We start from the raw sequence: 27,476 nt of genomic DNA on the forward strand, positions 1-27,476 counted from the left end.
GTGTGTGTGCTTGTGTTTAATTTCCTTTTATGCGTCCATCATAAAACACTAAGCCTGTGACACATTTGTGAAAACATAGCTCCCAATAAATCCCAGCTGTTAACAACAAGCTGACGTTTACATATCAATGCTTTCAACAACGTGGTAATACTGACAGCTTTTTGTCAACATAGTTATAACAAGACAGCCTCATTTACACACACAGCAAAACATCATAAAAAAACAGGGACCAAACGATAGCTTAAACTCCGCTGTAGGGACAAACAGGAACAAGGAGTTACTTCTTTGGCTTGACACGTCCAGATGCCGCACAACACACACGCCTCACTGAGAGCGAGCGTGCTCATTGGTTGGGACACTTCCACCCATTTCCCCTAGCCTCTAGGTAGGGTAGCTCTTTGGCCAGAGAGAGGGAGGAATAGATGGAAGGAAAGAGATGGAGAGAGAAAAAGAATGATGAATTACATTTGAAAAAAATTTCAAAAATAAAAATCTGGATGCATAGATAGATAGGTAGATAAAGAAAGAAAGAAAGAAGGAAAGAGAGATAGAGCCAGAGAAAGCAGCACTGGTGGAGAAGACAGAGAGAGAGGGAGACCAGTCTTTCAGGGAGATAATGACATAGGTGTGATCTAGCTGCACAGCAGACCAGCTGACTCTAGTTCTCCTGCAGCTTGATGTGCAGTCTCATGTGCAGGTTCTCGCCCAGCTCCCCCGAGAGGTAGTCTCTGTCCTTGATGTTGCGGAGCGCCCGAAGCTGGGCTGGACCGTATAGTGGTGCACTGCTGATCTCCAGCGTGTAGCTCCCCGGGGTCAGCCGACTCGACTGCCCCCGCCACGCCTCCTCTCCTTCCGATCCTGCCGACGACGCCAAGTGCAGGTAAGTGAGGCCGTCGTCGCTGTGCTCCAGGCGGAAGACGCCGGCCCCGTTGCCGCCGGCGATGGCGTAACGCACGTGGCCGTCGAGGGGCCGCAGGGCAGGCCGCAGCTCCAGGAGGTGCTGGCCGGGGTCCAGCTGGGAGAGGTTGAGCATTAGTGTCAGCGGCTCGTCAATGTCCAGGCTAGCAAGGCTCACCTCGGGCTCCTGGGTAAATGGACACACACACACACACACACACACACACACACACACACACACACACACACACACACACACACTATGAGACATCTAGAAGGACATCACACCACTATGCCTTTTCTTTATTGGGATTATCTGGAAGCTCTCAAGTGTGACACACCCAAGTCCAATTATGTTCAAACCACTATAAATGCAGGACAACATGGGAACACATCACAACACACAAACACTCACCTACTGTATATGCACCCACACACACACACACACACACCCACCCACACACACACAACAAACCCATATTCACCTACAGGTCATAGTATTTTCTAAAAACTCCAGCCCAAAGTGAGTGCTCCCAGCTGTTGCATCTAGCATAAACGTAACATTATTAACTAATGGGGATTAAATACCCCTTTGCCATGTGATTGGTTATCTGATCTTTTGTTAGTTTGCGCCATCCTCTGGTTATGTTGGGAAGTGCAATCTTACAGTTCCAAATAATGCTTCACCAGTTGGTTCAAACAACTTTTTTTCTTCTTGGTGTAAGACATTATACTTAAGAGTAAAGATTCTACCTACTTCTATTCCACTTCATCTTACCACCAAATCATCTAAACCGAAACATGGCTGCTTGGTCATAAAGAAAAGAAAAGGTCACGTCTAATGGATTTGTTGCCTCCTTTTCAGTTCTCCCTCTCAATTTTATTCTCACACAGCTGTACTGAAATTGAGTTCACATTCACCTTGTTAGATCCCAAACAGCTACCAAATGAGTTGGGTCTTGGAGAAGTCCAAAAAGCCAATACATTTCAAAGGAACAGACTGAGATAGCAGTCAGTCAATCAACCGGTAACCTTACTGTCTGCATGCTAAATAGAGTGTAGTTGGTGCAATCTGTTTTAGGTAAAAGTAGAATGACAGTATCATATCTTACATTAGCATTCCTAATCCTAACTGTGTATAATTTTAACAGAGAGAGACAGAATGCCACTCCCTTTCATTTCCTTGGTTCCTCCTGCTCAGGAAATATTAAAATGGACATCTACATCCTGTTATTTGCTGCAAACAGCCAATGCAAAATGTCCGATGACTACAGTCAACAGCTAAAACAGTATAGGAGAAACAAACATCTTAGCACAGAGAAAGCTTATGCTAACAGGCTGAAGGTAAAGCCTGTCCTCTCAGGGCTGACCCCAGTGGTCTCACCTCTTCGGCTAGGGTTTCATTGGCGTCCCTTCTCCTGCGTATCCCTCTCTTGGAGTGGCCGTTGATCTTACACTCGTAGCAGGCCTCAGGGGAGAGGGCGTTGTCCTCGTCCACTCCTTGTCCTCCTTGATGAGGCGTGTACAGGCCTTTCCCAAAGCCAGTGCCTGACACACAGTGACTGCAACACATAGTGACAGAAGATGTCAAAATAACAATATAATGTGGTAATCTAAAAGGTATAAATATGAAACTGCCTTCTGAGATGTTGCAGAATCTTCACTATGTCAATACACTGATATGTCTTCTTAACACAATAAAATGTTGTTTTGTTTAAATGATAAAATCCTGCGCAAGCAACCAATATGCATCAGATCAGATCTGCCAGCATCAGATTGACTGACTGACTGGTAACTGACGTCATCTGACCCCATATTACCATACATGCAAAGCTAACAAGCAATCATCCACAGTTAAGCTTTTAGCATTTAATTGACATTCCCCCTTGCTCTAATAAACTGCATACTAGCAGCCAACCATAGCATCAATACATTTAGCCTATTTATTCTTCTCATTTCATCTAATTTTCATTGCATATTATTCTCATTTTTATTGGAATTTTATGGAGGGCCAATATCCTGGTACCCGACCAGAACCTGCAAGCATGTGTTTAATCCAGTTTTTTCTCCTGACTGCTCTTATCCCGACTTCACATCAGCCAACTAGACATGAACCAGGAGCAGCTAATTCACAAATGATTGGCAGTGACCTTCTGCACAGTAAAACTGCAAATTAACCACTCAGTAGCTTACTCCATCCAAATGAGGTCTGGCTGATTATTTCCACGTGTGTCGATGTGTGTGTGTGTGTGTGTGTGTGTGTGTGTGTGTGTGTGTGTGTGTGTGTGTGTGTGTGTGTGTGTGTGTGTGTGTGTGTGTGTGTGTGTGTGTGTAGGGGTAGGGGGGGTTAATCTCTCCTCACCCTTGGCCTACTCTGTAGTAGCCCGGGGGGCATCCACACAGGTAGCCCCCCTCAGTGTTGGAGCAGCCGTAGTTGCAGGGGTTCTTGCGGGAACTGCACTCGTCCAAGTCACGGCAGCTGCTGCTGGGATGGTCGAAGGAGTAGCCCGAGGGGCAGGCGCACTTGAAGCTGCCCAGTGTGTTGTAGCAGGACGCCGAGCCGCAGCTGCTGGGGTTCGAGCACTCGTTTTCATCTGAGCGATGATAAGGGGAAAAAATAAGACAGGAATCATGAGCCCCATACAGTATGTTTTGTACTGTGATTATTCTTGAGTTTTATTATATCATTATACTGTGGCAATATACTTTATATTTGTGAAATTTACCTTGGTTTTGTTTGTTACATGTGACAAACACAACAAAACTGTATATACTGTATACTGCATATATATGCTAAAATGCCTAGGTGATGAGCATTTATGTATATAACTATAAAAAATATTCAGAGGAATGCTCCTATATCTGATCCTGAATCTTGGTAATTGGTAACGGTAATTGACTGAGTATTGCAACCATGAGCTCTTTAAGTTAAGACCACAAGACCACTAGCGTGCAAATTGTGTTTTATGGATGTGATGATGCCAAACACGCTCTAGGTGGCAGTGCAGAGACTGAAACAGACAGTCTCTCTGTCTCTCCCTCCCTCTCCCTCTCCCTCTCATACTCCCTCTCACAGGCTGTGTGGTCTCTTGATGGCAGTGGACACAAAAACTATAAAAAACAAAACTGACCATGATTGAAGTCATGACCCTTCAAATTTAAAATCCCCGGCCTGACACTTTGGACCACAAATCCTCTCCCTGTTGGTCCTTAGTAATAAACATGCTTCTCTCAATGATGTGTTCCAACGGCCACATAGTTCAGAAAAATAGAGACTTTATTCACAGCTCTGCCAATTACCCATAATACTACAGGCATGCCAACACCGTGTGATACCGAATGGGAGGTGTTAGGGACACGACTGTGTGTATTGGAGAGGTTGAGAAGGCAGCAGGCATGAGAAGCAATCGCTAACTGAAGTATGTGTGGTCAGGCGCCCAGCATCATAAAACCAGCCAATGGGGCTTTAATTAATGAACGCACTTCACAAATCCAAACTAAACAACAGCAGCCCACATTCTAGGAGAAGTCTGGCCTCTCGTGCATTGGGGGCCACTCATTTCAAATGGATGCATGCACAGTGCTGTAAGCTATCTGATGACATCACTTAACATAATCCTACTTGGGGCTGCGCTGAAATAAGATAACCCACCAGGAGAAGAGATTTATGGTGCGGAGAGGCAGACAGGCGATACACACACACACACACACACACACACACACACACACACACACACAGTATCCAAACAGGAATAATGTTGACAGAACCTCTTGAACTCAGTGAGATCCTATTTTATGGATAATGTGTCTCCATCTGTCTGTACTAAACGGTGCATGAGGCACATTGTATAAATCTGTTCTAAACATGAAAGCATTGTAAGTATCCAAACAGATGCACACACACGCTCGAGTGAAGGAGCAGATAAAGTGCATCAGGCTTGTGCAAAATTCCAGAATTGAATTGAAACTGGCTCTTAAATTCCGATTAAATTCTTGAATTTCACTTGCATTTCAATTGAGGTAGCAAACAGGAAGCAGAATTGCAATTCGAATTGTGCACAACCCTGAAGTGCATACATTTCTTGAAACTAAAAAAGAAAAACAGAAATCTGCACGAAACTTGCACAATTTTGACAGCGCCAAATAGTAATTTGATTTCCTCCAGCAAATCTTTTTTATCTTTTAAAGATCGTAAATCTCTCTTAACACCAGAAAGTAGATTACTCCTGCAGACTCCCCATTCCCACCTCATTGACACTCACCCACACACTGATTCCACTGATAGTGCTGTGTGTAGCCTTGAGGGCAGCTGCAGCGATAGCCTCCCAGAATGTTCTGGCAGCCATACTGACACCTGTGGGTGCTCTTACACTCATCCACATCTGGACAGAGGGAGAGGGAGAGGCAAGAGAGAAAAGGAGGGAGTGATATAAGAGAGGGAGAGAGAGACAGAGAGGGGGGAGGGAGAAAAGAGAGAGAGAGAGGTTTGACACACTTTTATTAAACCAATATTTACATATTTAACTTATTGCAAAACAATCACATCCACATGTATTACACATCCTCATCAAACATTGATACAGATCATAATCCAGACCCACTACTTCAGAGAGAGATAGAGGGGGTGGGGGGGGAAGAGTGGGCTTGATACATTAAGCGAACCAGGCACCACATCTTTGATCTCTGAGAGGTTCATACAGTTCCAGCTCCTGTCTTTCACGAGGCATCCTGACCCCTGAGAGATCTTACCTGCTATCTATCAAGGCGTTGGCTGGAAACTAGATGGCCTACCTCACAACCATGCCAGGGATACCGCACTCTTCTCATGGGCAGTTAGCTTGTCACTTACAGTTGTCACGTTATTACCAAACTGTCAAGATTAAATTAATAACCTAATATTTCTCAGACTAGAAGTCTGTGCAGAACTGAAAAATAATATTTTCCATCTAAAATAAATAACATAGTTTCCATTAAGTACATACGTAAAGTACAGAAACAGAAATAGGTTGCGTTCTGCACAATCATCTCTTTTCCTGAAGCCCTTTTACTAGCACAACTCAAACGTAATGTGGAACAAAATCCCGCCTTGGGAGCTTGCAGCGCATTCTGATTCAGACACGTTGAGGAAATAAAACTATTTTCCCTCAGCCAAATTAGCCCACAACATTGAGGAGGAAAAAAAAAAAAAAAAAAAAAAGCTCCGTCGTTGTGAACCTGCCCTGTTGGCTCTCTCCAGTCGTGCGGTCCTAGGCTCTGGCGCATGTGTTTCCAATCCTCCACTCACATGGCTCTCCTTCAGCTGAAACAGTTTCAGGTATTTTTATCCAAGAGGACGAGCGCCCGAAAACAGCCTCGCAGGGCCGTTTTTCTGCAGCTTCTGACTAACGCAAAGCAGGTAAAAAAATCCACGATCCACTGAAGATTCCAGTCCACTCAGATACTGCTGTTTTCAGTTCTTATCCATCCGTATTTATAAACACACAACAAAAGTGTATCCTATCGATTTGATCGTTGTGATTGTGTTTGGTGCACACACTCAGGGTGGACATTATTTGCTGAATGGAAGCTGAAGTTGTGGTTTTTGGGGCATGCCAGCCTGCATTGAGTTGGAGAGAACAATGCTTGGCCTCGGCAGAAGCCCCTAAATGAACTGGTATGTGTGCGCTTGGCAGACTGGAGCCACTTAAAAATGGAATCCAGGCTGGTGCAAAAAAAACGGGGTGAGAATCGAGGTGTCGAAAAATACGCTCACAGCTATGATTTACACCACTACACACACACACACACACACACACACACATACAAAACATATGTGCTAACATATTATTTTGTACATATAGGTAACCTAAATAGAACAAATGTGGAGGTGATCAGGTCGAAAAGTAAAGACACTCCATCATCTAAATGTCTCAAAAACATTCCCTCACGAGGAAACAATGACATGCAAAACGACATCTTAAAACATAAACAAGATTTATGATTACGGCAGTCTGGCTACAGAACAGTTTTAGTCTTTCATTGAAACACAGCATGGTAAAAATAATACAGTGTATTTGGGATTCTGTCTCTCTCTCTCTCTCTTTCTTTCTTTCTTTCTTTCTTTCTTTCCTTTATTCTCTCTCTTGCTTTCCTTCTCTTTCTCTCACTCTCTCTGTCCCTTTCTGTCCATTCATTCATCCATCCATGCATGCATCCATTTCCATATCTACATATATCGACTGATAAATACTAGGACTGTAGCACACACCTTCGCAGTGCAGGCCAGTGTTGTCCAGGGAGTAGCCATGCTGGCAGTCACAGTTGAAGCTGCCCGGCGTGTTCTGGCAGATGCCCTTGGCTCCACAGAGGGTGGGCTCCGCTGCACACTCGTTATTGTCTGAGGAGCATAAAGCAACACCTGGGGCTCAACAAGCATGTCGCTTTGTATGGTGGCTGGTTAGGGTCATTGACTTTGGGGGAATTTATATGCTAAGGGGCTGGATTTTAGCACATTATACAGTTTAATGAAATGATGAGAATTTAATTGAATCAGATCGTTATTGACGTGTGTGTGTGTGTGTGTGTGTGTGTGTGTGTGTGTGTGTGTGTGTGTGTGTTGTGCGTGTGAGCGTGCACTCACCTATACAGGCTGTGTGGTGCTGAGCGAAACCAGGAGGGCACTTGCAGGTGAAGCCGCCGATAGTGTTAACACAGATGAACTGGCAATTGTGCTTCTTGGTCTGACACTCATCCAGATCTGCATGTGTGAGTTTGTGAACCATTTAGTCATTAAAACTGAGGCTTAACAGGAACTACTGGAAGTGCATCGCCTCCAGCTCCAAAATGGAAGGAGTTCATCTTTGAATGCATGCTTAATTAATGTTCATGTATTAATGCATTATGTATTATTATAATTGTAATGGCATCATAATGCATTAATACATAATTCTTAAAATGTGAAAGCTTAAAGAGTGTTAAAGGTCATCCACCTTTGCAGGTCCTGCCATCCTCCTGCAGTGTGTAACCACGGGGACAGGAGCACGCGTAGCTGCCCTCCGTGTTTTTGCAGATGAAGTTGCACGGCTTGGGAGACATGGAACATTCATCCTGGTCTAAAAGACAGATGCATGTGTGTTAGCCTAGATGTTAACCAAGTCACGTTCAGTCCACACGTTGACTGCATTTTAACTGCATTTCTTTCAGTAAATATATTTCCAATGAGGCTATGCACATGAAATTGTCACCATGCTTTGGTATTAACTCAAGAAATCCACACATATAAAGAAATCCAAACATTAAAGTCCATAAATTAAGTTATGTGTAATAAAGTGGAATGACACAGGGGAAAAAAGTATTGAACTTGTCAACTGAAATACTTTGTGGAAAAGCCTTAGTTTGTAATGACAGCTTCAAGACATTTCCTGTATGGAAAAACAAATCAGCCACGGTATTCAGGTGTGATTTTGGCCCATTCTTCAAAACAGATAGTCTTCAAATCTTTTTTTAATTCTGATCTTTAGTTCCTTCCACAATTTTTCAATTGGATTTAAGTCAGGGCCTTGATTTTCTTTCTCTGAAACCAATTAGGAGTTTCCTTGGCTGTATGCTTTGGATCGTTGACCTGCTGGAATGTCCACCCACGTCTTATCCTCATCAACCTGGTTGATGGCAAGATTCTCTTGGAAAAAATGGCTCCATTCATCGTTCCTTCAATTGTATGAAGCCTGCCAGCCCAGTACCATGAGATGAAAAACAGCCCCACACCATGGCGCATCCACCTCCAAACTTCACTCTTGGCATTGTATTTTAGGGTGATGTGCAGTGCCATTTCTCCACCGAACATGGTGTGTAGTATAACAGCTAAAAAGTTCCATTTTGCTCCTGTCTGACCAGACTACATTCTCTCATTTGGCCTGTCCAAATGTTGTGTAGCAAGGAGCGCTCTTTGCTTTTACCCATCATGAGATGTTTCTTGTGTGACACCTTGGTAACGAAAAACCTTTTTTATAGCCTATCAATCTACTAACTTAGCTGATATTAATTTACAGATAGGAGATATAAATACTTTCTAACTACTTGCAGATTTCAACTGGTTCCTTGCATTGGTGTACTGCTTTTTCTTAGCGTGTTCAATATTGTTTTGCTGTCTCATTTCATTTTATTACACATAACTTTATTTATGGACTTTAATGAAGTGATGAGAATTTAATTGAATCAGATCGTCATTGACGTGTGTGTGTGTGTGTGTGTGTGTGTGTGTGTGTGTGTGTGTGTGTGTGTGTGTGTGTCAGCCTCCTTGCACATATAGCCTCATTGGAAATATATTTACTGAAAAGCATTTTAATTACATTCAATACTTATTTCCTCCACTGTAAATTGGCAAAAACATTTTGCTAATTCAATTTCCTGAACCAGGTCCTAAGCACAACATGGGTATGCACCATGCTCCCACCTGCCACAAGACCTCTTTAGTTCATATGTCAGACACTTTGTGTGTTTGCTGCCCAACTTTGCTTGTTGCCAATGTCAATGAAATATGTGCCCCATATGTCTATAGCATAACAGTTTGTGTATTTTTAGCCTCACCATCACATGCTGTTCCACTGATAGAAGCGGTGTAGCCAGGCTTGCAGTGGCACTTGTAGGAGCCCATGGTGTTGATGCATTTCCCGTTCTTACACACGTCTGGGATGAGTTTGCACTCGTCTATGTCTGCAAAAGGAGATAAAAAAACATCACACCGCTCAATAACACAGGGCATACATTATGTTTTTCCCCATTTGACACCATGTCAGTGAGTAAGAAATCATTTTTAAAAAATCTCTGGTCTGGCTTGACTGAGCGGTTGCCAGGTTGTGGGCTACGAGCAGGATGAGGCCAACCAAAAGGAAAACCTTGAGGTAGAAGCTCTACAGGAAAATATGTACAACAAACTCGCCGCAAAACCACATGTATGTCTCAATGCAGTTTTACAGGAAAAACCAAAGTCAGCACTCTATGGAATACTTCATGGCAAACATAAATCAACAAAAAGGATTAATTAAATCCACTTTATATTAACAGTCCTCATTACAATGTTATTAAGCAAGTAATAAATACTATTATTTGTTTCACAGATGTTATTACATGTTAACCATAAACTGAATCTCAACTGACCACAACTACATCTTCTACATGTAACTACTAAGATATAAATAATGTAACACAATGTACATGTAATTAAGTATTAATATTGTATTGCCATTGTATTGTAATATTGCAGAAATAATTACACATCAGTAGGTCTAATATATAATATATAAACATGAATAAAGAATATCTAAATAGATACAGTGAAAATAAATAAATAGGGGCACAGAGGGCAGTCTCTGACCTCTGCCGTCAGTGGCGTAGCCATGGCCGTGTGGGCACAGCTTCTTGTACTTGGCAGTGCCGGGCAGCGGGCAGAGCTCACACTGGTTGCCCCAGCCCCGGCCCCCGTCACAGCAGCACTGGGACTTGGTGGAGGGGGTCCTGCTACTGGAGGACATCTGGCACATGGTCTGCAGCACCTCTGTGAAGCAGAAGCCCTCCCGGTAGTCTGCACACACAATAAACACATGAAGAGTAATCTGTGCGTAACATAAAATAACCTAAGAAAAACGGTGCATGCATTCTTAAACTGACACAGGTATTTTGTTGAAATGTTTTAATAAAAAAATTAGCAGTTGCCAATGTAGCATGATACCAAAAAGTTAGTATTTACACACACATCTGCACACTATTCAAAAAGGGTATAATATCATAGATAGTGTGGTCAGTTTGTCGCTGTTGGGGGTGAGGCTCACCTAAGCACTGAGTGCGGGTGGAGTCCGGCTGGAAGCCCTCCCCACACTCACACATGTAGCTGCCAATGGTGTTCACACAGCGGCCGTTCTCACAGATACCCGGCTTAGTGCGGCACTCGTTTTCATCTGAGAGAGAAGGAGGGAGAGAGAGAGAGAGGGAGGAAGGAAGGGAAATAGAGAGGGAGATAGAGAGAGAAATATGGATAGAGTGAGACAAATGGTGCTTCAGTCAATAAAATGTAAAATAACAAATACTGTTAGAAACTTTTTTTGTCTCCCCACAGTGATGCCATACAGGGATTAAAAATGGTTCAAAGATCAAAAACTGTAAATGAACTAAAATTTGGGGTGAATGTAACCGAAAACGGGAATAAAACTAGTTTCACTTGTTCCAGAGTGAAAATGGCATTTTCAATTTTAGATCACTGGTATAATGATGGTATTTATCTTTTCAATTAACTTTTATTAGAATATTATTCAAAAGTCGATAGGCTTGGAAAGTCACCTGCCCACAAGGTTTTCCTCGGATTCTTTATAGGCTAAATTTAGTCAGACTTTATGAATCTGTGTATACCCTGTATAATAGGCCTATTATGAGTTTGTAAGATGGATTTCCAATCCAACACTATCTGACTGCCTTTTCCAAATATGTAGTTTAAATTACTGAAACGTGTGAAATAACTTACAAGAGACACTCCGAAAAAATCTAGGTCTAGTGTCACGCAGTTGGTAGCAACGTCCATAAGTTTAAGCCAGGGCTTAAAGCAAGGAAATTCTGTGCCTGAATTTAGACTATCAGACATTGTTGAAGATCTTATAGTGTACTGCCTTCTTTGATTTAGGCTTTAAGGTTTAGGCTATTGTGCCACCTGTCATCAATCAATTTGTAAAGGCATTTGTAATGTTATTTAAAAGGAATGCTATTAACTGTTCTTCTATAACGCTCTAACCACTTACCATTTAGTGGAGAGACATTGGAACACAAACTGGAACATAAAAATAATGTTTCAGAACGAACCAAAACGAAAATCCTTCAGTTTTTAGTCCCTGATGCCATGTGACACTAATTTCCTCAGGAAGAGAGGGAGCGCTGAGACTGAGAGCCACTGACCTTGGCACAGCTCATCGTCCAGGCGCCGCGTCATGCCTACCGGGCACACACACATGAAGGTGCCGATGAGGTTCTTACAAGCCATGCCCCGCGACTCACAGTCATGCAGGCCCTCCGCACACTCATCCAGGTCTGACAGAGAGAGAAAGAGAGAGAGGGGAGAGAGAGAGAGAGAGAGAGAGAGAGAGAGAGAGAAAGAGAGAAAGGGAGAGAGTCTCATTATTAATAGCATTTATTTGGCACTGGTAAACAAACTACAAAGTGGGTCAGGAAAATATCCTAGAATGCAGAGCAAATATTGCAATAGTGTCAAATTAATGAAAGACTGATGACTGTATCCAATGATATTATGGTCCACCATTCATCACACCTTTGGGTTTTTCCATGTGTGCACAGTTTTTGTTATGATAGTCTCCTCAGGAAATGGGTTAAGTTTCAGTGAATGATGTCATACCATGTCAGTTGGCCGTCTGTCTGATTTCATGTTATGATTGGCGTCTGAGACTTTCTTTGATGCTTATGAGCGTCCAGTGCAAGGCCTACTGTACCTTTGCACATCCTGCCGTCCTCCCGGAGCGTGTACCCTGCTGGACAGCTGCACTCGTAGCTGCCGAATGTGTTGATGCAGCGGAAGGCACAGAGCAGCGGGTTCTGCCCGCATTCGTTTATGTCTGAGCAAAAACACATCAAACAAACAAATCAGGTCAAACCGATCAAAACAGAGAGGGTGACCTAAGATACACAAACAGCACATGACAACATAAAAGCAGAACTAAGTCGATTTTACAATTTATAAAAGAGCAACCTGACACAGGCAAACCTCATCGTTTGGCCTGAGAATCAGAATGATGCATATCACTCAGCATGACAACAACAACAGCAGAAATAAGTGAATTAACTGAACAACTGAAACAGTGACTCAGAGGCACTTTCACAAAAACGGTACGAATTCTCTGATCCAAGGAAACACTCTCTCTTTCCTTCTCTTTAGTATAAGTGAATTTTTATCACTCATTCTCTCATTTGCCTGCATTTCATTTCTCCTCCATGTGGATAATCTATCATCTCATAACTTGGTCTTGCATAGCCACTGTCAGATAAAGTCCATACTAATATGTACACAGGGGAGTAGTGGTAAAATAACAGGTGGGTAAACTATGAATTCTGTGATCACAGTAAGGTGGACAGCACGATGCGGTATCAAATTTTGTAAAAAGGCATTCAGAACATGTTTGATGATGTTGGAGGTTATTTTACAATGTTTATAACAATACCAGTGGTATTAAATGGTCCCTCGACTGTCAATGAGTGTACATATTGTGAATGTGAATAATAGTGTGATTTTTGAATGTTAAAAGTTGAAATTTGTGAATAAACTGTTTTGAGAGGTGGATAAACTCTAATAAGAGGTGGAAAAACTCTATTTCTGAAATTTTAGAGGTGGATAAACTGTGTTTACTTGCGTTTAGTCTCCACTACAACCCTGTGTGTACCTACCTGTTCCTGAGGAGTCTGTACAAAGCCACTACTAGAGTGGAGCAGTGACCAGAGAAGTAAGTGTAAAGGTCCAGCAGCACTACAGTGCCCTGCATGCAGTCTTGGGTTTCCACCGGGTATCGCCAGGTAATTTAATATTAATAATAATAATAATAATAATAATGACAAAAAATCTAGAACAGTGCAAGAGTGATATCGATTTCTGCTGCAGTTTTATGGGTCAAATGAAATCAAATACAGAACATGTAATTAACTGTCTTGACGTAATTAAGAATTTTCATTAAACGTCTATTACATTGTAATTGACCGGATGATTTCATTTCCTATACATTGTTTTCCTTACCTGTGTCATTATTTTCCAGGGAAATCTTGTCTAGCATTACTGTACATGACATTTCCTCAACATTATATACGGACATCTGTGCTTTTCATTAGCAACATTGAACTTTCCCCACAACAAGCACAACTGCATACTTTTGGTGCATACATCAAAATAAGGAGTAGTCTATGTTTCTAGGCAGCCATTTATATGAAATCCTATTGACACAATATTAACTGATAGACTGATGAACACAGCATTCACTCAAAATGAGAACATCTATGAGAATGAATGGGGTCTCCTTGAGTATACCCGATCCATCCTCATTTCACTGATTAACTGAGAAATGACCAGTATCATTTCAAGTAAGAGCAGTATACCTTCACAAGTCATCATGGGTCCTGGTTCAAAGCCTTCCTCACAGGTGCACTCAAAGCCCCCGATCGCGTTGGTGCAGGTGCCGTTACCGCATGGGTTTCCCACCAAACACTCATCAATGTCTGCGCACACACACACACACACACACACACACACACACACACACACACACACACACACACAGACACACACAGACACACACAGACACACACAGACACACACACAGACACCTCACAATTACTCAGCCCATTCAGATACACTGCATCTTATATGCTAAAGTTTGCGTCTTAAGTGTTTTGTCACTACCAAAAAGCAAATCATTCTTTTACTACAGCTGAATTTATCATGCTTTGGGGGGCAATCATTTTAAAGATGTCTCCAGAATGTTTCCGGACATTTATGCATTTCCTCCCCAGACTTAGCATAATCCACATTAGCAACATACTGTTGAAAATGAATGGGAGTGAATGGGGTGGCTCTCTCACCGATACAGTGCACGCCAGTGTAGTTAAGTGTGTAGCCCATAGGACATTCACAGCGGAAGGAACCGTCAGTGTTGATACAGTGCCCGTTGTAGCAGATGCCTGGATTCTCCACGCATTCATTCAGGTCTGGCAGAGAGAGAGGGAGAGGGAGAGGGAGAGAGAGAGAAAGGTGGAGAGAGAAAAAGATGGAAAGGGAGGGAGAGTGGTATAGCCATAGGACTTAGATAACCACAAATCCAGATGAGACAAAGATTCATCCCTGTGCTATGCTTTGTTGTGTTTCCAAATCAACCCATGCAAATAAAGTTCAAATGAAAGCACATACAACATTTACCAGTATAGAAAACAGAATGCAAGCAAGGTACAAAAACTAAAGGCTATAGCTACAATTTCCTGGAAACTCACATACTGATGACAAAAAATGTGTAGCTTAACATGATTTACTGTAGGTGTATCCTTACCGATACGCGAGTCATCAAATCCAGGGATTATGCCGAAGCCAAATGGACAGAGGTCCTTGAATCCAGCTTTTGTGGAGGAAAAGGAAATTTAAATGCCGTTAAATTACAGAGCTCTATGCTGAATGTGTTAAAAGACAGATCAGTACCTGTAATGATCGAGTAGAACTCTTGAGTTCAAGAAGGTCGATGTCTGCAGCATGCACTATAAACTGTGTTGAGTGCATACAGGCTTTTAGCAAAGCTGTCACACTGCAACACCCTGCAACATCATCATTCCTACAACCTTAAGTGAGGTGCATCAAGGTGTGCTGTGAATGACTGAGTGAGAGAGAGACACTTAAGCGTCAGTGATGTGAATGCATCTGTGACCATCTGAGTGAGAGAGACACCTCTGTGTCAGTGCTACAGACATGTCTGTGGACCTCTGAGTGAGGGAGACACCCCAGCGTCAGTGGGGTGGATGTGTCTGTGAGCCTCTGAGTGAGAGACACACTCCAGTGTCAGTGACGTGGACAGGTCTGTGAGCGCCTCACCGTCGCTGTCCTTGGGGCAGAGCTCACAGGGGTCCCCCCAGCCCTCCTTGGGCATGTTGCTGCAGCAGCACTTGGCCTTGGTGGTGTTGAAGGCCTGTGGGAGCGAGCACTTGCCATTCTCAAAGCGCGTGAAACAGTAGCTCTCCCGCTTATCTGCACAAATAGAGGAGAAGGAGAGCGAAAACAAGCAGAGATGAAGAGGTGCGTTATGACAAGAGAGAGTCCTCCAGAGGAGAACCGGGCTCTGTGTAGGTAAAATAAACGTACATACACATCACTGTGGCATTCAACACGACAAAGGTGGAATGGTTCTTAAGGATGCTCTAGTCATGACCAGTCTCGACCGGCTACTCATCATCAAAATAAACCAACAAATGTGGCATTGATAGCGTTCTGTAAACTAGACACTTGCATACATATTTGATGAATACTTGGACACAACACAGACACTTTGTTTTTCTTTCTATGAAACAGAAACTATTCAGTTTACAGACAGTGAGGAATGTTTTCTGCCCTTAGCAAACTCCACTTATTCAAAGCACATGGGTGAGGTAATTGAATAAGGGCATTACACAGGGTCACTTCAGGAAAAATTCCACATGAACACAAACAACTTAATTGCGTAAATAGGTGCAGTTTGAACAGAACGCTAAAATGGGCCACTTCAGCCTTCACACAATTCACCTACAGGAAGTCAAGTAACTATGAAGTAAATTATGTTAACGATTTCGTTTCACCTCATTAAAAAGCTCCTACTGAAACATCATCACTCTTTAAAAGCAGTTAGCACTCAATTTACTGGCAGTTTTTTTCAGACATTAAAACACCAAGGCTACTTTCAGACAAATTTTATACTGAATTTAATGTGTGTGTGTGTTTTTTTTTTTTTGTGGGACGGAGAGAGAAGTACCATAACATCTGCGTCCATTCTCCGACAGGATGAACCCAGGCTTGCAAACACACTCAAAGCTGCCAGGATTGTTGAAACAGGTCCCAAACAGGCAGATGTTCGGATCTTCCACACACTCATTGACATCTGTTTAAGAGAGGGGGACAGAGGAGCAAGAGAGAGAAAGAGAGAAAGAGAGAGAAACAGAGAGACTGATTCCGTCCATCAACACATTTGCTCACAGAGAGAGAGAGAGAGCGAGAGAGCGAGAAAGCACACTGTAAACAAGAGTGAAAAAGCAGGGGGTGTGTTTGGAAGACTGTGACACAGTGCCCCAGAAAAGTCACACAACTGCAGCGGAGTGACTAATACATCATGGTCACCCAACCTGAAACAAGACTAGTGATGCATGCACACTTGCACACATACGCACATGGGCACACACACACACACACACACACACACACGCATACACACACGCGTGCACACACACACACACACACACACTTGCTGCACACACACACGGGCACACACAAACACAGACACACACACACGCTCACACGCACACGGGTGCGTGCACACACACACACACACACACACACACACACACACACACACACACACACACACACACTCTCTAGATCTATCAATCTATGAACTATGTGTGTGGCCCTACTAATGAATTGACTGGAGGCTTTGTTGGACAACTAATGATCTAAGAGTCAAACAAGAGGGCCTATTAGCCCATGATGTTGAAAAGGGGCTGCCTTATATGAGCATAAAACCCTGCTGGACAGGACACTGCAGTTGGATAGAGCTGCATTCATTTGACTTGGGGGGGGGGGGGGGGGGCGTAGTTAACATCATTGTTCACTGTTCACTGTTCACAATTTACAAACTTAAGGGTTCCTTTATTTTTGTTGGCAGAAGGTTTTTTTCTCCATCCAAAAAAAATAAAATGAAATAAGAGGGCAGTTGATGAGATAAACACACACACACACACACACATTTAGACTCTCTCTTGTACACACTCGCACAGACACACAAACTTTCATATTGAGAAAAAACACCCGATGGCCCCTGTTGAGTCACCAGTTCACCGAGTCAAACAGACACACACACACACACACACACACACACACACACACACAGTGGCGGGTGGACTGGGGCTCTCACCTACACAGTGTTCGTTCTGCACCCTGTAACCTTCGGGGCAGATGCAGCGGAATGACCCATCCAGGTTCTGACACGTCCCAGGAGCACACGTTCCCGGCAGGATGACACACTCGTTCACGTCTGTATTCCCATGAAAGAGGGAGGAGAGTGAGAGAGGAGGAACACAGAATGAGAGAAAAAAGAGATGGAGAGGTTGAAGACAAAGAACATATTAATAAAAAGAGTGAGGCAAGAGATGAAAAATAAATAAAGAGAGAGATGGAAAAAAGGAGATATACGCGATGAGATAATACTTTTTAAAAACTTGGATCCACAGTGTACCACTCTACTATCCAAAAACAAGAATAGCGTCACCATAACAACTCTCTGGACACTAGGCTCTGACTCACCGACGCAGTTCTTGCCGTCCAGATTGGGTTCGTAACCCTCATCACACAGACACTGGAATGAGCCGATGCTGTTGATGCAGCGGCCATTCCTGCAGATCTGACCGTATGACGTTGTGCACTCATCGATGTCTGTTAGAAAATACAGAAGCAGGAAGACCACAGTGTTACCAAGGCTGAGAGTCCAAATACCTGACAAGTGAAGCATATGTATGCATTTTTCATTGTGGTATATGTTCGTTCACTGTAAATGGCTCTGGATTTCAGCGTCTGATAAATGACTAATAATGTAACACTCTATCTATGGACCCTTTCAAGAGAGTTCCATTATCAGCATCATAGTTGGCCCCACAAGACTTCCTTTTTAACATTCCATATGTTATCTTAATGCAGAGGAAGTAGATTGGGGCCCAAATAGAACGTTCAAGCATTGTTTTTGTTTACCTTGTTGAAAGGGTCCATATGTTGACATGCGATTAAATCACACAGGATGTGGATGGAATGTATGGGGATGACAGCAGACAAGGCCTACCTGTGCAGTCATTGTTGTGCGTGATCTCAAAGCCAGGGTGACAGAGGCAGTTAAAGGAGCCCACAGTGTTCTTGCATGTGCCATTTCCACAAGGCTGACGCACACACTCATCGATGTCTGGACAACAACAAGAGGAGGAACAGAGAGACACCAGACCAACATTTACAACTTTTATTACAGTGAAATAAAGGAGATGTTTAAACAAGACGTCAACACAGTTCCAAGCCAAAAGATAAATAAAGTAAAATCTTTCAATAAAACATTAACTAATATTATTTGGGGCCAAAAGATAAAGTAAATAAAGCAACATCTTTCAATAAAACATTGACTAACATTATTCAGGGCCAAAAACACGGCTTATCCTGCTTCAACTATTTGAGTTGAAATGTGTCTGGCTTTACTACTGCCCTTGTGCGTGATCCTAAGAGGGTGAACTAACATGACAGAAACCATTAAGAAGACATATGATGTCTCAACAATTCTTCTACTCACCACTTCCTGTAATGCATCTTAAACCCGTTAGCATTAGCAGGGGTTAATGGAGGTCACTTCAAACACCACCTCCATCCTTGAGAGCACGCGCGGACAGGACAGACTAGACAAAACAACAACCGAGGTGCGGGCCACTCACTCACCCATGCACATCCGCCGGTTGTTAGACACCCTGAAGCCATTGTGGCACAAACACTCGTAGCCGCCGTCGATGTCCATGCATTCCCCGTGGCTGCAGACGTTGGGGATCTCCAAGCACTCGTTGCGGTCTGATGGTTGGCACAATCAAGGGTATGCGGTGGAGGGAGAGAGAGAGAAAGATAGAGAGACACAGAGAGAATGAGAGAGAGAGGGGGGGGGGGTATGGATAAGGTCACTACATCTGGGTGCAATTAAACGATCAATCCAGGGAGAATCGAGACGGGAGAGGAGGTGGGAGCGGGTGGAAGAGCTTCCAAACAGAGTGGACGTGAGCGCCAAGCAACACAGAGAGGAGACAGTGGGAAAATAAGAAGCTGGCATGGTGCTAGTCTCCAGCTGGAGGTGCCGCCTGCCTGACTGCACGGGAACTGGGTGGACAGGGGAGCAGAAACAGATACCCTGCTGTGTGCCACCAAGGGTGGGTGGGTGGGGGGGGGGGGGTTGGGTCATGACATGAATGACTAAGGTCATCTACTGCCAATGAGATTGCTAGCCAGCGCTTGGTTGAATTCCCTATTGTGATGTGCTCTTTAGAACGTCAATTGACTTCCAAATTGTTTCACACCTATGAAGTAGTTCCAGTTTTTCGCTGCATTACACTTGTATATCAATATGCCAAACTCGTGAAGTTGAAATGAACTGTCACGTTGTAACAGATTCACAAATTAGCGACCTAATAGTCCAGAGCACAGCAACATTGTAACATTTGTCTGATATAAATTTATTACACTACATTTGGACTAAGGACAACAGTGATTTTATAAAGCTAAGGCCCCCGGCAGATAGGCACTAACATGAGTGCAGCCCACTGGACTTTCGGCATTCGATGACTTAGATTTCTTTGTTTTCAATACAACTCAGTACAACTCTACAATCCTGAACTTTTTATGATTTTAGAATCGTGCTTGCCTTGAAGGGTACAGAATGTGGCACAGGAGGCAGTGGTACAGTGCCACTAGACACATGGGTATGGAGTGAGTAGTGTGATGGGAGCTGTGAGGTGGTGAGTGTGGTGCGGGTGCGGTGCGGGTGCGGTGCGGTGCTCTGGTCCTTACCGATGCAGGCCCCGGTGGGGGAGAGGTTGAAGCCGTCGGAGCACTCGCAGCGATAGCTCCCGGGACTGTTGATGCAGTCGGCGTTCCTCTGGCACAGAATCTCACCACTGCTGCACTCATCAATGTCTGAGGAAGGACAGAACAGAGAGAGAGAGAGAGGATGAGAGCGAGAGGGGGGGAGAAAACAAGATGCCGTTTGTACAAATACTCTCTCAAGGAAAGAGAAAGAGAAATGGAATGAAATGGCTAAAAATAAGTCTGGCATAAAGAATAATGGAAGAATAATGGAAGTACAGTAGTTACCAAGCTACTTCTTCTGATGTGTTAGACTTAAACTCTCTAACTTGCTGCTAAAATGGTATATTTTGCCTCTTTCTTGAACTAATACCTGCCTTTCAGACAACTTTTTAAAAAAAAAAAGACGTTTTTGTCTGCACCCTGCTTTATCTAAAAAAGAAAAAGACAATTTTCAACAAAAAGTCTTTCATATCAAGCTGTCAACTTCTAAAAAGAAACACTAACTGTATTTAATAGAGACTGTCTGCTTGAGGTTGTAGAAACATTTCATGAATGGTTTTTGCAGCTTCCTCTTTTTATTAGACTTCATAAAGTCCCAGTGAACACCAGGGCCTTCATTTATATTAAACTTCACAGGAAATGAGGGGGTCTTTTCATAGAGGGAACCGGCAGGCACCGCTAAGAGTTTCCTGTCAAACCACATCTACCGCGCGTGAGTCAGTGCGAAATCGAAGACGTCTGTCTCAACTCCATAATGGCCCATTGAAGGAGCACAGGGCACCAAGCTTTGACATCCAGGGCAAGGAAAACAAAAGCTTGGATTTCACGTCAGAATGTGTCCGATGGCTAATTGAGTCTTATTATGGAGGGGCGGGAAGCTGGGGGGGAGAGAAATCCAATTAATGGCAAAACTATACAGTGACATGGCGCATTTCTGACAGATTCCTGGCAAGACATTTCTATAATAAACCTGCAAAGATCACCAGAGATAATCGGAGAAGGAGGTAGATCATATATGATGATGAACCATGCCTTCTAAATCACTTGTTGACTTTAGCAGGACTGCATAGACATTAGGATTGACATAGCGATTATTAATTATTCTAACAAGTACTGTATGTAATTAACATTATGATATAATGTTATATGATATATACTTAATAATAGCTATATATTACACAGCTGTAAGCCTTTTTTTGCCTTTTCTCTGTCTGCCTATAGATCTGTCAGACTCAAAAACATCCCAACTTGTCCAATCCTGGGAACAGCCGCAGTGCACCCAACCCCCCCACACCACTCCGCTCCACTCAGCCCTGCTCAGCGCTGCCCTGCTCTGGCCTGCTCTGGCCTGCCTGTCACATTTTCCCCTCATTGTGGTGGTTTGGAGGGGAGCGGTGAACCCCAATATAGCAACCGCTAATTACGTCTGCCCCCAGAGGATCGCCCGCTCACCACTGGGTGCCCCAGACCCACAGCCCCGGCGCCCTTCCGCTGGAGCACAGACAGGGGGGGTGAATGTGTGTGTGTGTGGTCACCACCAGCATGCTGGAGACACTTGAAAAGTAACGTTGGTTGGTTGGGTCACATCCCCGGCAGCTCCCCTGGCTCTCTCCCCTTCACACACACACACACACACACACACACACACACATATATATGAATCAAACTGTGGTTGCATCAAGAGCGGGTGTTGGGTTGCCCCCTAACAAAGGCTAAGTTGGTCGGCTCCTTTCCCCCTGCATCAACCCTTCACCACAGCATCCCTCCTCACTCACACACACACACACACACACACACACACACACACACACACACAGACGCCTGGCAGGGAGCAAACAGTGGTTGGATCCTTGTGGGCGGGCGGTGTGGGGGTTCAGAGGAGGGTGTTGGGTTGCCCTCTATCAAACAGAGCCCCTAATGTAGACTGACACCACATGCAGCGCAGACCACTCGGTGGGGGAAGTCATGAGAAACGCAGGCAGACGCAAGGCTAATATTTGAAGAGACAGAGAGAGGGAAAGAGAGAGAGAGGAGAGAGAGAGAGAGAGAGAGAGAGAGAGAGAGAGACAGGGAGGGCAAAGGGGCAGAAGAGGAGAGGGAGAAGAGGAGGAGGACAACAAAAGAGGAATGGGGGGGAACAGTGGGAGGAGGCGCACACGGTGAAATTCAGTCTCCATGGCTTCCTGTGTTTTGGGACTTGAGGTCTCTGCTCTCAGTTTCTCTCTCTCTGCTCTGTCATACCAAAACACTACGGGGGCTTAGAGCTCCACCAGGGCCAGAGAAATTGCACAAGCACAATGCACAAGCAGGGAGAGCAGCGCAACACAGGGTGTCTTCATCTTGCCACAAACACAGAGGCACAGGGACAGCACATCATAACTCTTGTCTGCACTCTTAAAACAAATGTGTTGTCCCTATCTTGACAAAGAAATGCGTTAAAAAACAACGCAAGTTGTGTTGTTTTCAACGCAGGTTGTGTTATTTTTTTCAACACACGTTGTGTCACAAATAAAAAAAGGAAACTACACAAACTGTTTTGTCCCTATCTGGACACAGAGATGTGTTAAAAACAACGCAAGTTGTGTTGTTTTCAACACATTCGTTTTAAGAGTGTGGGATGCAAAAGATTAAAAAACACCATAGCTTTCCAAGCAGAGGTCTTCCAAGTACAGATAACCTCAAATACATCTGTTATTTTACTAGACTGGAGCTTAGTTTGGAGCTCCCAACCACAAGCTTAAAGTACCGTGACTAAAGTGCTGTTACAAGGCTAATAACTGCCCCATAATTCCAGTTCCAGGTTTTTGTTCATGATTTCACTTTGAGTTTGGTGTTTGACCAGCTGCCACTGATCGGTCACTGCTGTGAAAGTGAAAAAGAGTGTGTGTCTTGGTTCGTTGCTTACCCTCACACACAAGCAGGAGGTCATTGTAGCTGAAACCTGTGGGGCATTCACAGCGGAAACTGCCGATCTGGTTGATGCAAACACCGTTGGCACAGATGCCAGGGATCTCCCGACACTCATCGATGTCTATGCGGAGGAACAGAGGAGCAGTCACAGACCATTCATTATAAACTTTGATTGATCATGACACAAAACAACATTAAACTGTTTTCACAAAAGCTGAGCTGTATCTCGCATAGAAAGTGCTAAAGTAAAAAAAACATGGATGGCACTTGTGTAAACTTCATTAAAACTTCTTACCTATGGCTTTACCAGTCTCAATATCCAGTTTGAACCCTGGCACTATGTTCCCACAGAGAATGCGATACTCATCTGAAATGTTCAAAACAGCCATTAGCTTCAGTCCAACCTGTTGAATGTACTTATCAATGAACATAAGAAAATTACAGCATACTAACAGCATAGTGGTCAGGAGGAGCATAGGGCTGTTTTCAGATTGCAACCTGAGGTGCGTTCTGAGGTACAATTTTGGCGTAAACATTCCATTGTAACGGTAACACTTCGTCCAGCTCACGTCCACCTCCACTGTATGTTCCTGGAGAACTACCTCCTCAAACTGTTTGCGAGTGTTTGAACGCACCTCTGGAGTTTGTTGAGTTTGTTAGTTAACCCGTGGACTGGACAGGTCAGTGACTGCCATCTCACCTGTAGCAGGGGTTGGGCAGGCCTCGCAGGGCTTGTTCCAGGCTTTGCCCACGTTGTAGGAGCAGCAGCAGAGCCGGCGGGTCAGGTTGAAGACCAGCTCGTTCTCACACACTGTGCCATTATAGTTCCTGTAACAGAGACTCTTCCTCATGTCTGGACGAGAGAGAGAGAGAGAGAGAGAGAGGAGGGAGAGAGAGAGAGAGAGAGAGAGAGGGAGAGAGAGAGAGAGAGAGAGAGGGAGAGCAGAGCGCTGAGACCCACTTCTTTCACCAGAAAACTTCTCAGAGGATGATTAGAGAAATAACACCTCACAGCTTCTGCAGGGCTTTGCATATCGTCATTATAGTTGAATTGCACATTTCTTAAAGCATTGCAGTGATAATGCTTTACATTAATACATTAGCTAATTATGGATTTTTTGTTGAAAAAAATATATTTATACCATCTAATATGGTGGGGCATACAGTGTGTCACTTACCCATGCAGTTGTTGCCCCCGTTGACCTGCATGTACTCCTGTGGGCACACACAGGTGTAGTTGCCCAGGGTGTTATAGCAGGTGCCAGGTCCGCAGATGCCCGGGTTGACCACACACTCATCGATGTCTGAGACACACAAAGCAACAACATGACTGAAGCTTGTTGCAAATACAGAATGTGTTTTAGCTTTGGTCAAATAATAAATAATCATCTGGAACTTGAATTTCAGTCATCATCAGTGTCTCCAAGAGGACAATGCAGGATGATTATCTTGTCATGTCGTTTATTTAGTTCAGAATAACTCCTAGTACAAATGTGCTGAGTTCCGGTTCCTACCTTCACAGATGCGGCTGTCCACATTGAGGTAGTAGCCAGGAGGACAATCACACTGGAAACTCCCAAAGGTGTTCACACAGTTCCCACCCTGGCAAAGACCCGGCAACTCCTGGCACTCATCAATGTCTACAACATAAACACGAACCGCCACCACAGTGACCACTTGAGTGGACAAGGACTAATGGCATTTTTTTTTCTCTTCAACTTATTTTTCTTTATATTCATCTAGCTGTAAATGAGTTTAACCTTTTGACTGATTTTTTTATGGTTTCATTTTGTCCATGACAAATGGCTTTTTTAGGAACTAACAATAAACAAAAGTTGCCTAAATCAGCCAAAACATCTTTTCCCACTTTACCTTCCAGTATGATGGTGATGGGATTAGGTCTGAAGCCCTCTCCACCTGGACACAAGGTGTTGTACTCCGCTGCAGGCAACACACAACAGATTACTCAGACTCCAACAAGCGATAAAGCCAGAGCAGATTTATGATGTAAGAAGACTACAGATGTCTAGATGGCATGTACTGTAATACCGAGCTCCTATTTTTATAGGTGCACAGGGTTTTACATTTTTAAGCAGCATACCTGTATGTGAAACCATCTGCATATAAGATTATTCCATATTATTGCACAATAGTCTAGTAAGCCAAATAATGCTAAACATGATAAACGTGATTATGATCCTGATCATAGCATGTTGACATTATTAGTGATATTAATTATTAACATGTTGATGTTATTCATGATTGAGTGGTGGGTGTGAGAGAGTTTGTACTCACAGGAGTTGATGGGGGGGCAGAGTTCACAGGGGTTTCCCCAGGCCCGGCCCAGGGAGCAGCAGCAGGAAGAGCGGCTCACGCCCACCCCCACCTCCACGCTGCAGGACAGACTGCCCCGTCCACGAGGAGTCGCCTCCCGGAAACAGTTCCCCACACGAGTGTCTAGAAGAGGAAGCAAGACAGAAGGGGAAGAGGGGGGGGCAGAGAACAGAGAGAGAGAAGATCAAGGACCATGGGGTAACCTAATTTCGGCTTTGTCGGAACTGAGCTGTGGACGGCACGGCAGGGCATGCCCAATGAAAATAAATTAACCCAACGCAACGCAACACAACACAGACCCCGCTTCTCTCGCGTCAGTCACTGAAATGAACGAAACACAGAACCCGCTTCTCTCACGGCAGTCACTGACAGTAGCCTAGAATAAATGCATGGGGAAAAACACTTCCCCATGACAAAGACATCGTAAAACACTGAAAGTTAATATTTTGTCACTTGCAACATACATCCGTCCTTTGTCAAATGTGTTACGTTCCAAGTAGCCTAGTGCGTAATTCTGCTTCATAAAGTTGAACAAATACATTTGCTTATTTCACAGAAAAATATAAATAGCCAGGTTAGGATCTACAGTGCAGGGTTGGTAAGTTACAGTATGGTAGGCCAACTTGGAGTGAACATACAAACAGGGGAAATTCTTTCTCTAGTAGCTGAGTAGCCGTTAAACTTAAATAGGTTAACATCACTCTAAGTTCGCCTTCAAGCAAGGAAAACGATGATTTGAAGACATCTGTTTCATTGGAAGGGCAAGGGGGTAGCAACAGGGCAACACAGAGACAGGCCCGATGGCAGGGCTAATGTTATGAGAGTATTAAAATATGGGATATTCTACGGGAAAACATTTAAACGGCAAGACAGCGGGGGAAAGTTAAAATACGTGATAAACATGCAAAAAGTTGGCATGCATTGTTTCGGGCCCCATGCACAGGGATTATTTGTCATATTATTAACCACATATGATTATTTGTGAAATTGTGCAAACAGGTGCAACACATTTGAAAAGGAAGGATTGGTAGCATGCAAGCTCCCGGGAAAGATTGATTTAAGAACGTTATCACAGTGTGTCTTCGTGGCGCAATGCAGCGCGGGCGGAAGACAGCAACAATTGTCAGGGGAGGGTCATGTCTTTTTTGACAATTCTGTCGGAGGCTCATTGAACAATTTCTAGCAGGCAAGGGAGGGTCATGCAACTTTTGACTGAAGCACTCAAAATTCCTCTGGTGGCCCCTTCAATAAATAACGAACAGTCCCTAGATTGCTGCTGGGCTATATGTCTTGGTTCATGTCTGTTAACAACTCATTGTCACAAACGCAGATTATCAAGGGTTGCATCCATTACAAACAAACATGCAATGTGAACGTCTGGGATTGGGGAGAGCACTAAATGCTCTACTGAATAAGCACGAAGTCAAACCTTTAAATGAAAAACACTCTTTAATAATCAAAAAAATAAACCGCTAATGAAATAAACTTGTGACCATAAAAAATCGTTTATCGCCTGTGACTCTGTGATAACAGGACGTAACAGGAAGGCATTTGGCTGAGCAACGGAGGTTAATATGCTCTATATTTTGTCCAAATGATGTCTGTCTATCATCGTTGCACTCAGAGAAAACCAGAATGTTTAATTTGTCCTGCGTCTCTTCTACGGCTACAAACGGGATTCATTCGCAGTTAACCAAATATTTCTTTATTAGGGCAGGGCAGGCATATTTCTGGCTATTAAATTATTTCTAAACCAGTCTGCTAAAGTCTGTAGTTAAGTCTGTGTAGGGGTTTCCAGCCTCCATTTCTTTTTACGAGACACCCTGCTCACTTGAGACATCTGCCGGTTGTTTGGGTTGTTGCAGCGTCGTTGCGTCACTGGAAAAATACAAATTAAAGTCGCGTGATACCGCGTGATACCGCGTGATCCCACGCGCGGACCGCGAGGGAAGCTGGCCAAGTCGAAGCACTGCCCACTATAATAATGAAAGTGCTA

The 27,476-nt window shown here is 43.8% G+C and overlaps 1 protein-coding gene across 1 annotated transcript in view; it reads right to left on the reverse strand.

Moving 5' to 3' along the window:
- Window positions 1–527: 527 nt before the first annotated feature.
- Window positions 528–27,476, reverse strand: part of LOC125304976 (fibrillin-2-like) — an 84,987-nt gene continuing 58,038 nt past the window's right edge. Inside the window, exons 37-65 of the mRNA XM_048259548.1 lie at window positions 25,442–25,603; window positions 25,019–25,087; window positions 24,661–24,786; window positions 24,325–24,450; window positions 23,847–23,999; window positions 23,442–23,513; window positions 23,142–23,267; window positions 20,219–20,344; window positions 19,106–19,231; window positions 18,471–18,587; window positions 17,942–18,070; window positions 17,553–17,672; window positions 16,398–16,523; window positions 15,488–15,640; window positions 14,955–15,020; window positions 14,494–14,619; window positions 14,011–14,130; window positions 12,363–12,485; window positions 11,815–11,946; window positions 10,704–10,829; window positions 10,250–10,456; window positions 9,463–9,588; window positions 7,866–7,988; window positions 7,517–7,633; window positions 7,145–7,273; window positions 5,160–5,279; window positions 3,260–3,491; window positions 2,282–2,459; window positions 528–1,084 (exon numbers count right to left, since the gene is read on the reverse strand). Coding sequence (XP_048115505.1) covers window positions 659–1,084; window positions 2,282–2,459; window positions 3,260–3,491; window positions 5,160–5,279; window positions 7,145–7,273; window positions 7,517–7,633; window positions 7,866–7,988; window positions 9,463–9,588; window positions 10,250–10,456; window positions 10,704–10,829; window positions 11,815–11,946; window positions 12,363–12,485; window positions 14,011–14,130; window positions 14,494–14,619; window positions 14,955–15,020; window positions 15,488–15,640; window positions 16,398–16,523; window positions 17,553–17,672; window positions 17,942–18,070; window positions 18,471–18,587; window positions 19,106–19,231; window positions 20,219–20,344; window positions 23,142–23,267; window positions 23,442–23,513; window positions 23,847–23,999; window positions 24,325–24,450; window positions 24,661–24,786; window positions 25,019–25,087; window positions 25,442–25,603 — 4,082 coding nt within the window. The 3' untranslated portion in view covers window positions 528–658. The remainder of the gene's footprint in view (window positions 1,085–2,281; window positions 2,460–3,259; window positions 3,492–5,159; window positions 5,280–7,144; window positions 7,274–7,516; window positions 7,634–7,865; window positions 7,989–9,462; window positions 9,589–10,249; window positions 10,457–10,703; window positions 10,830–11,814; window positions 11,947–12,362; window positions 12,486–14,010; window positions 14,131–14,493; window positions 14,620–14,954; window positions 15,021–15,487; window positions 15,641–16,397; window positions 16,524–17,552; window positions 17,673–17,941; window positions 18,071–18,470; window positions 18,588–19,105; window positions 19,232–20,218; window positions 20,345–23,141; window positions 23,268–23,441; window positions 23,514–23,846; window positions 24,000–24,324; window positions 24,451–24,660; window positions 24,787–25,018; window positions 25,088–25,441; window positions 25,604–27,476) is intronic.

The sequence above is a fragment of the Alosa alosa genome, chromosome 12 (genome assembly GCF_017589495.1).
Source record: "Alosa alosa isolate M-15738 ecotype Scorff River chromosome 12, AALO_Geno_1.1, whole genome shotgun sequence".
NCBI lineage: Eukaryota > Metazoa > Chordata > Actinopteri > Clupeiformes > Clupeidae > Alosa > Alosa alosa.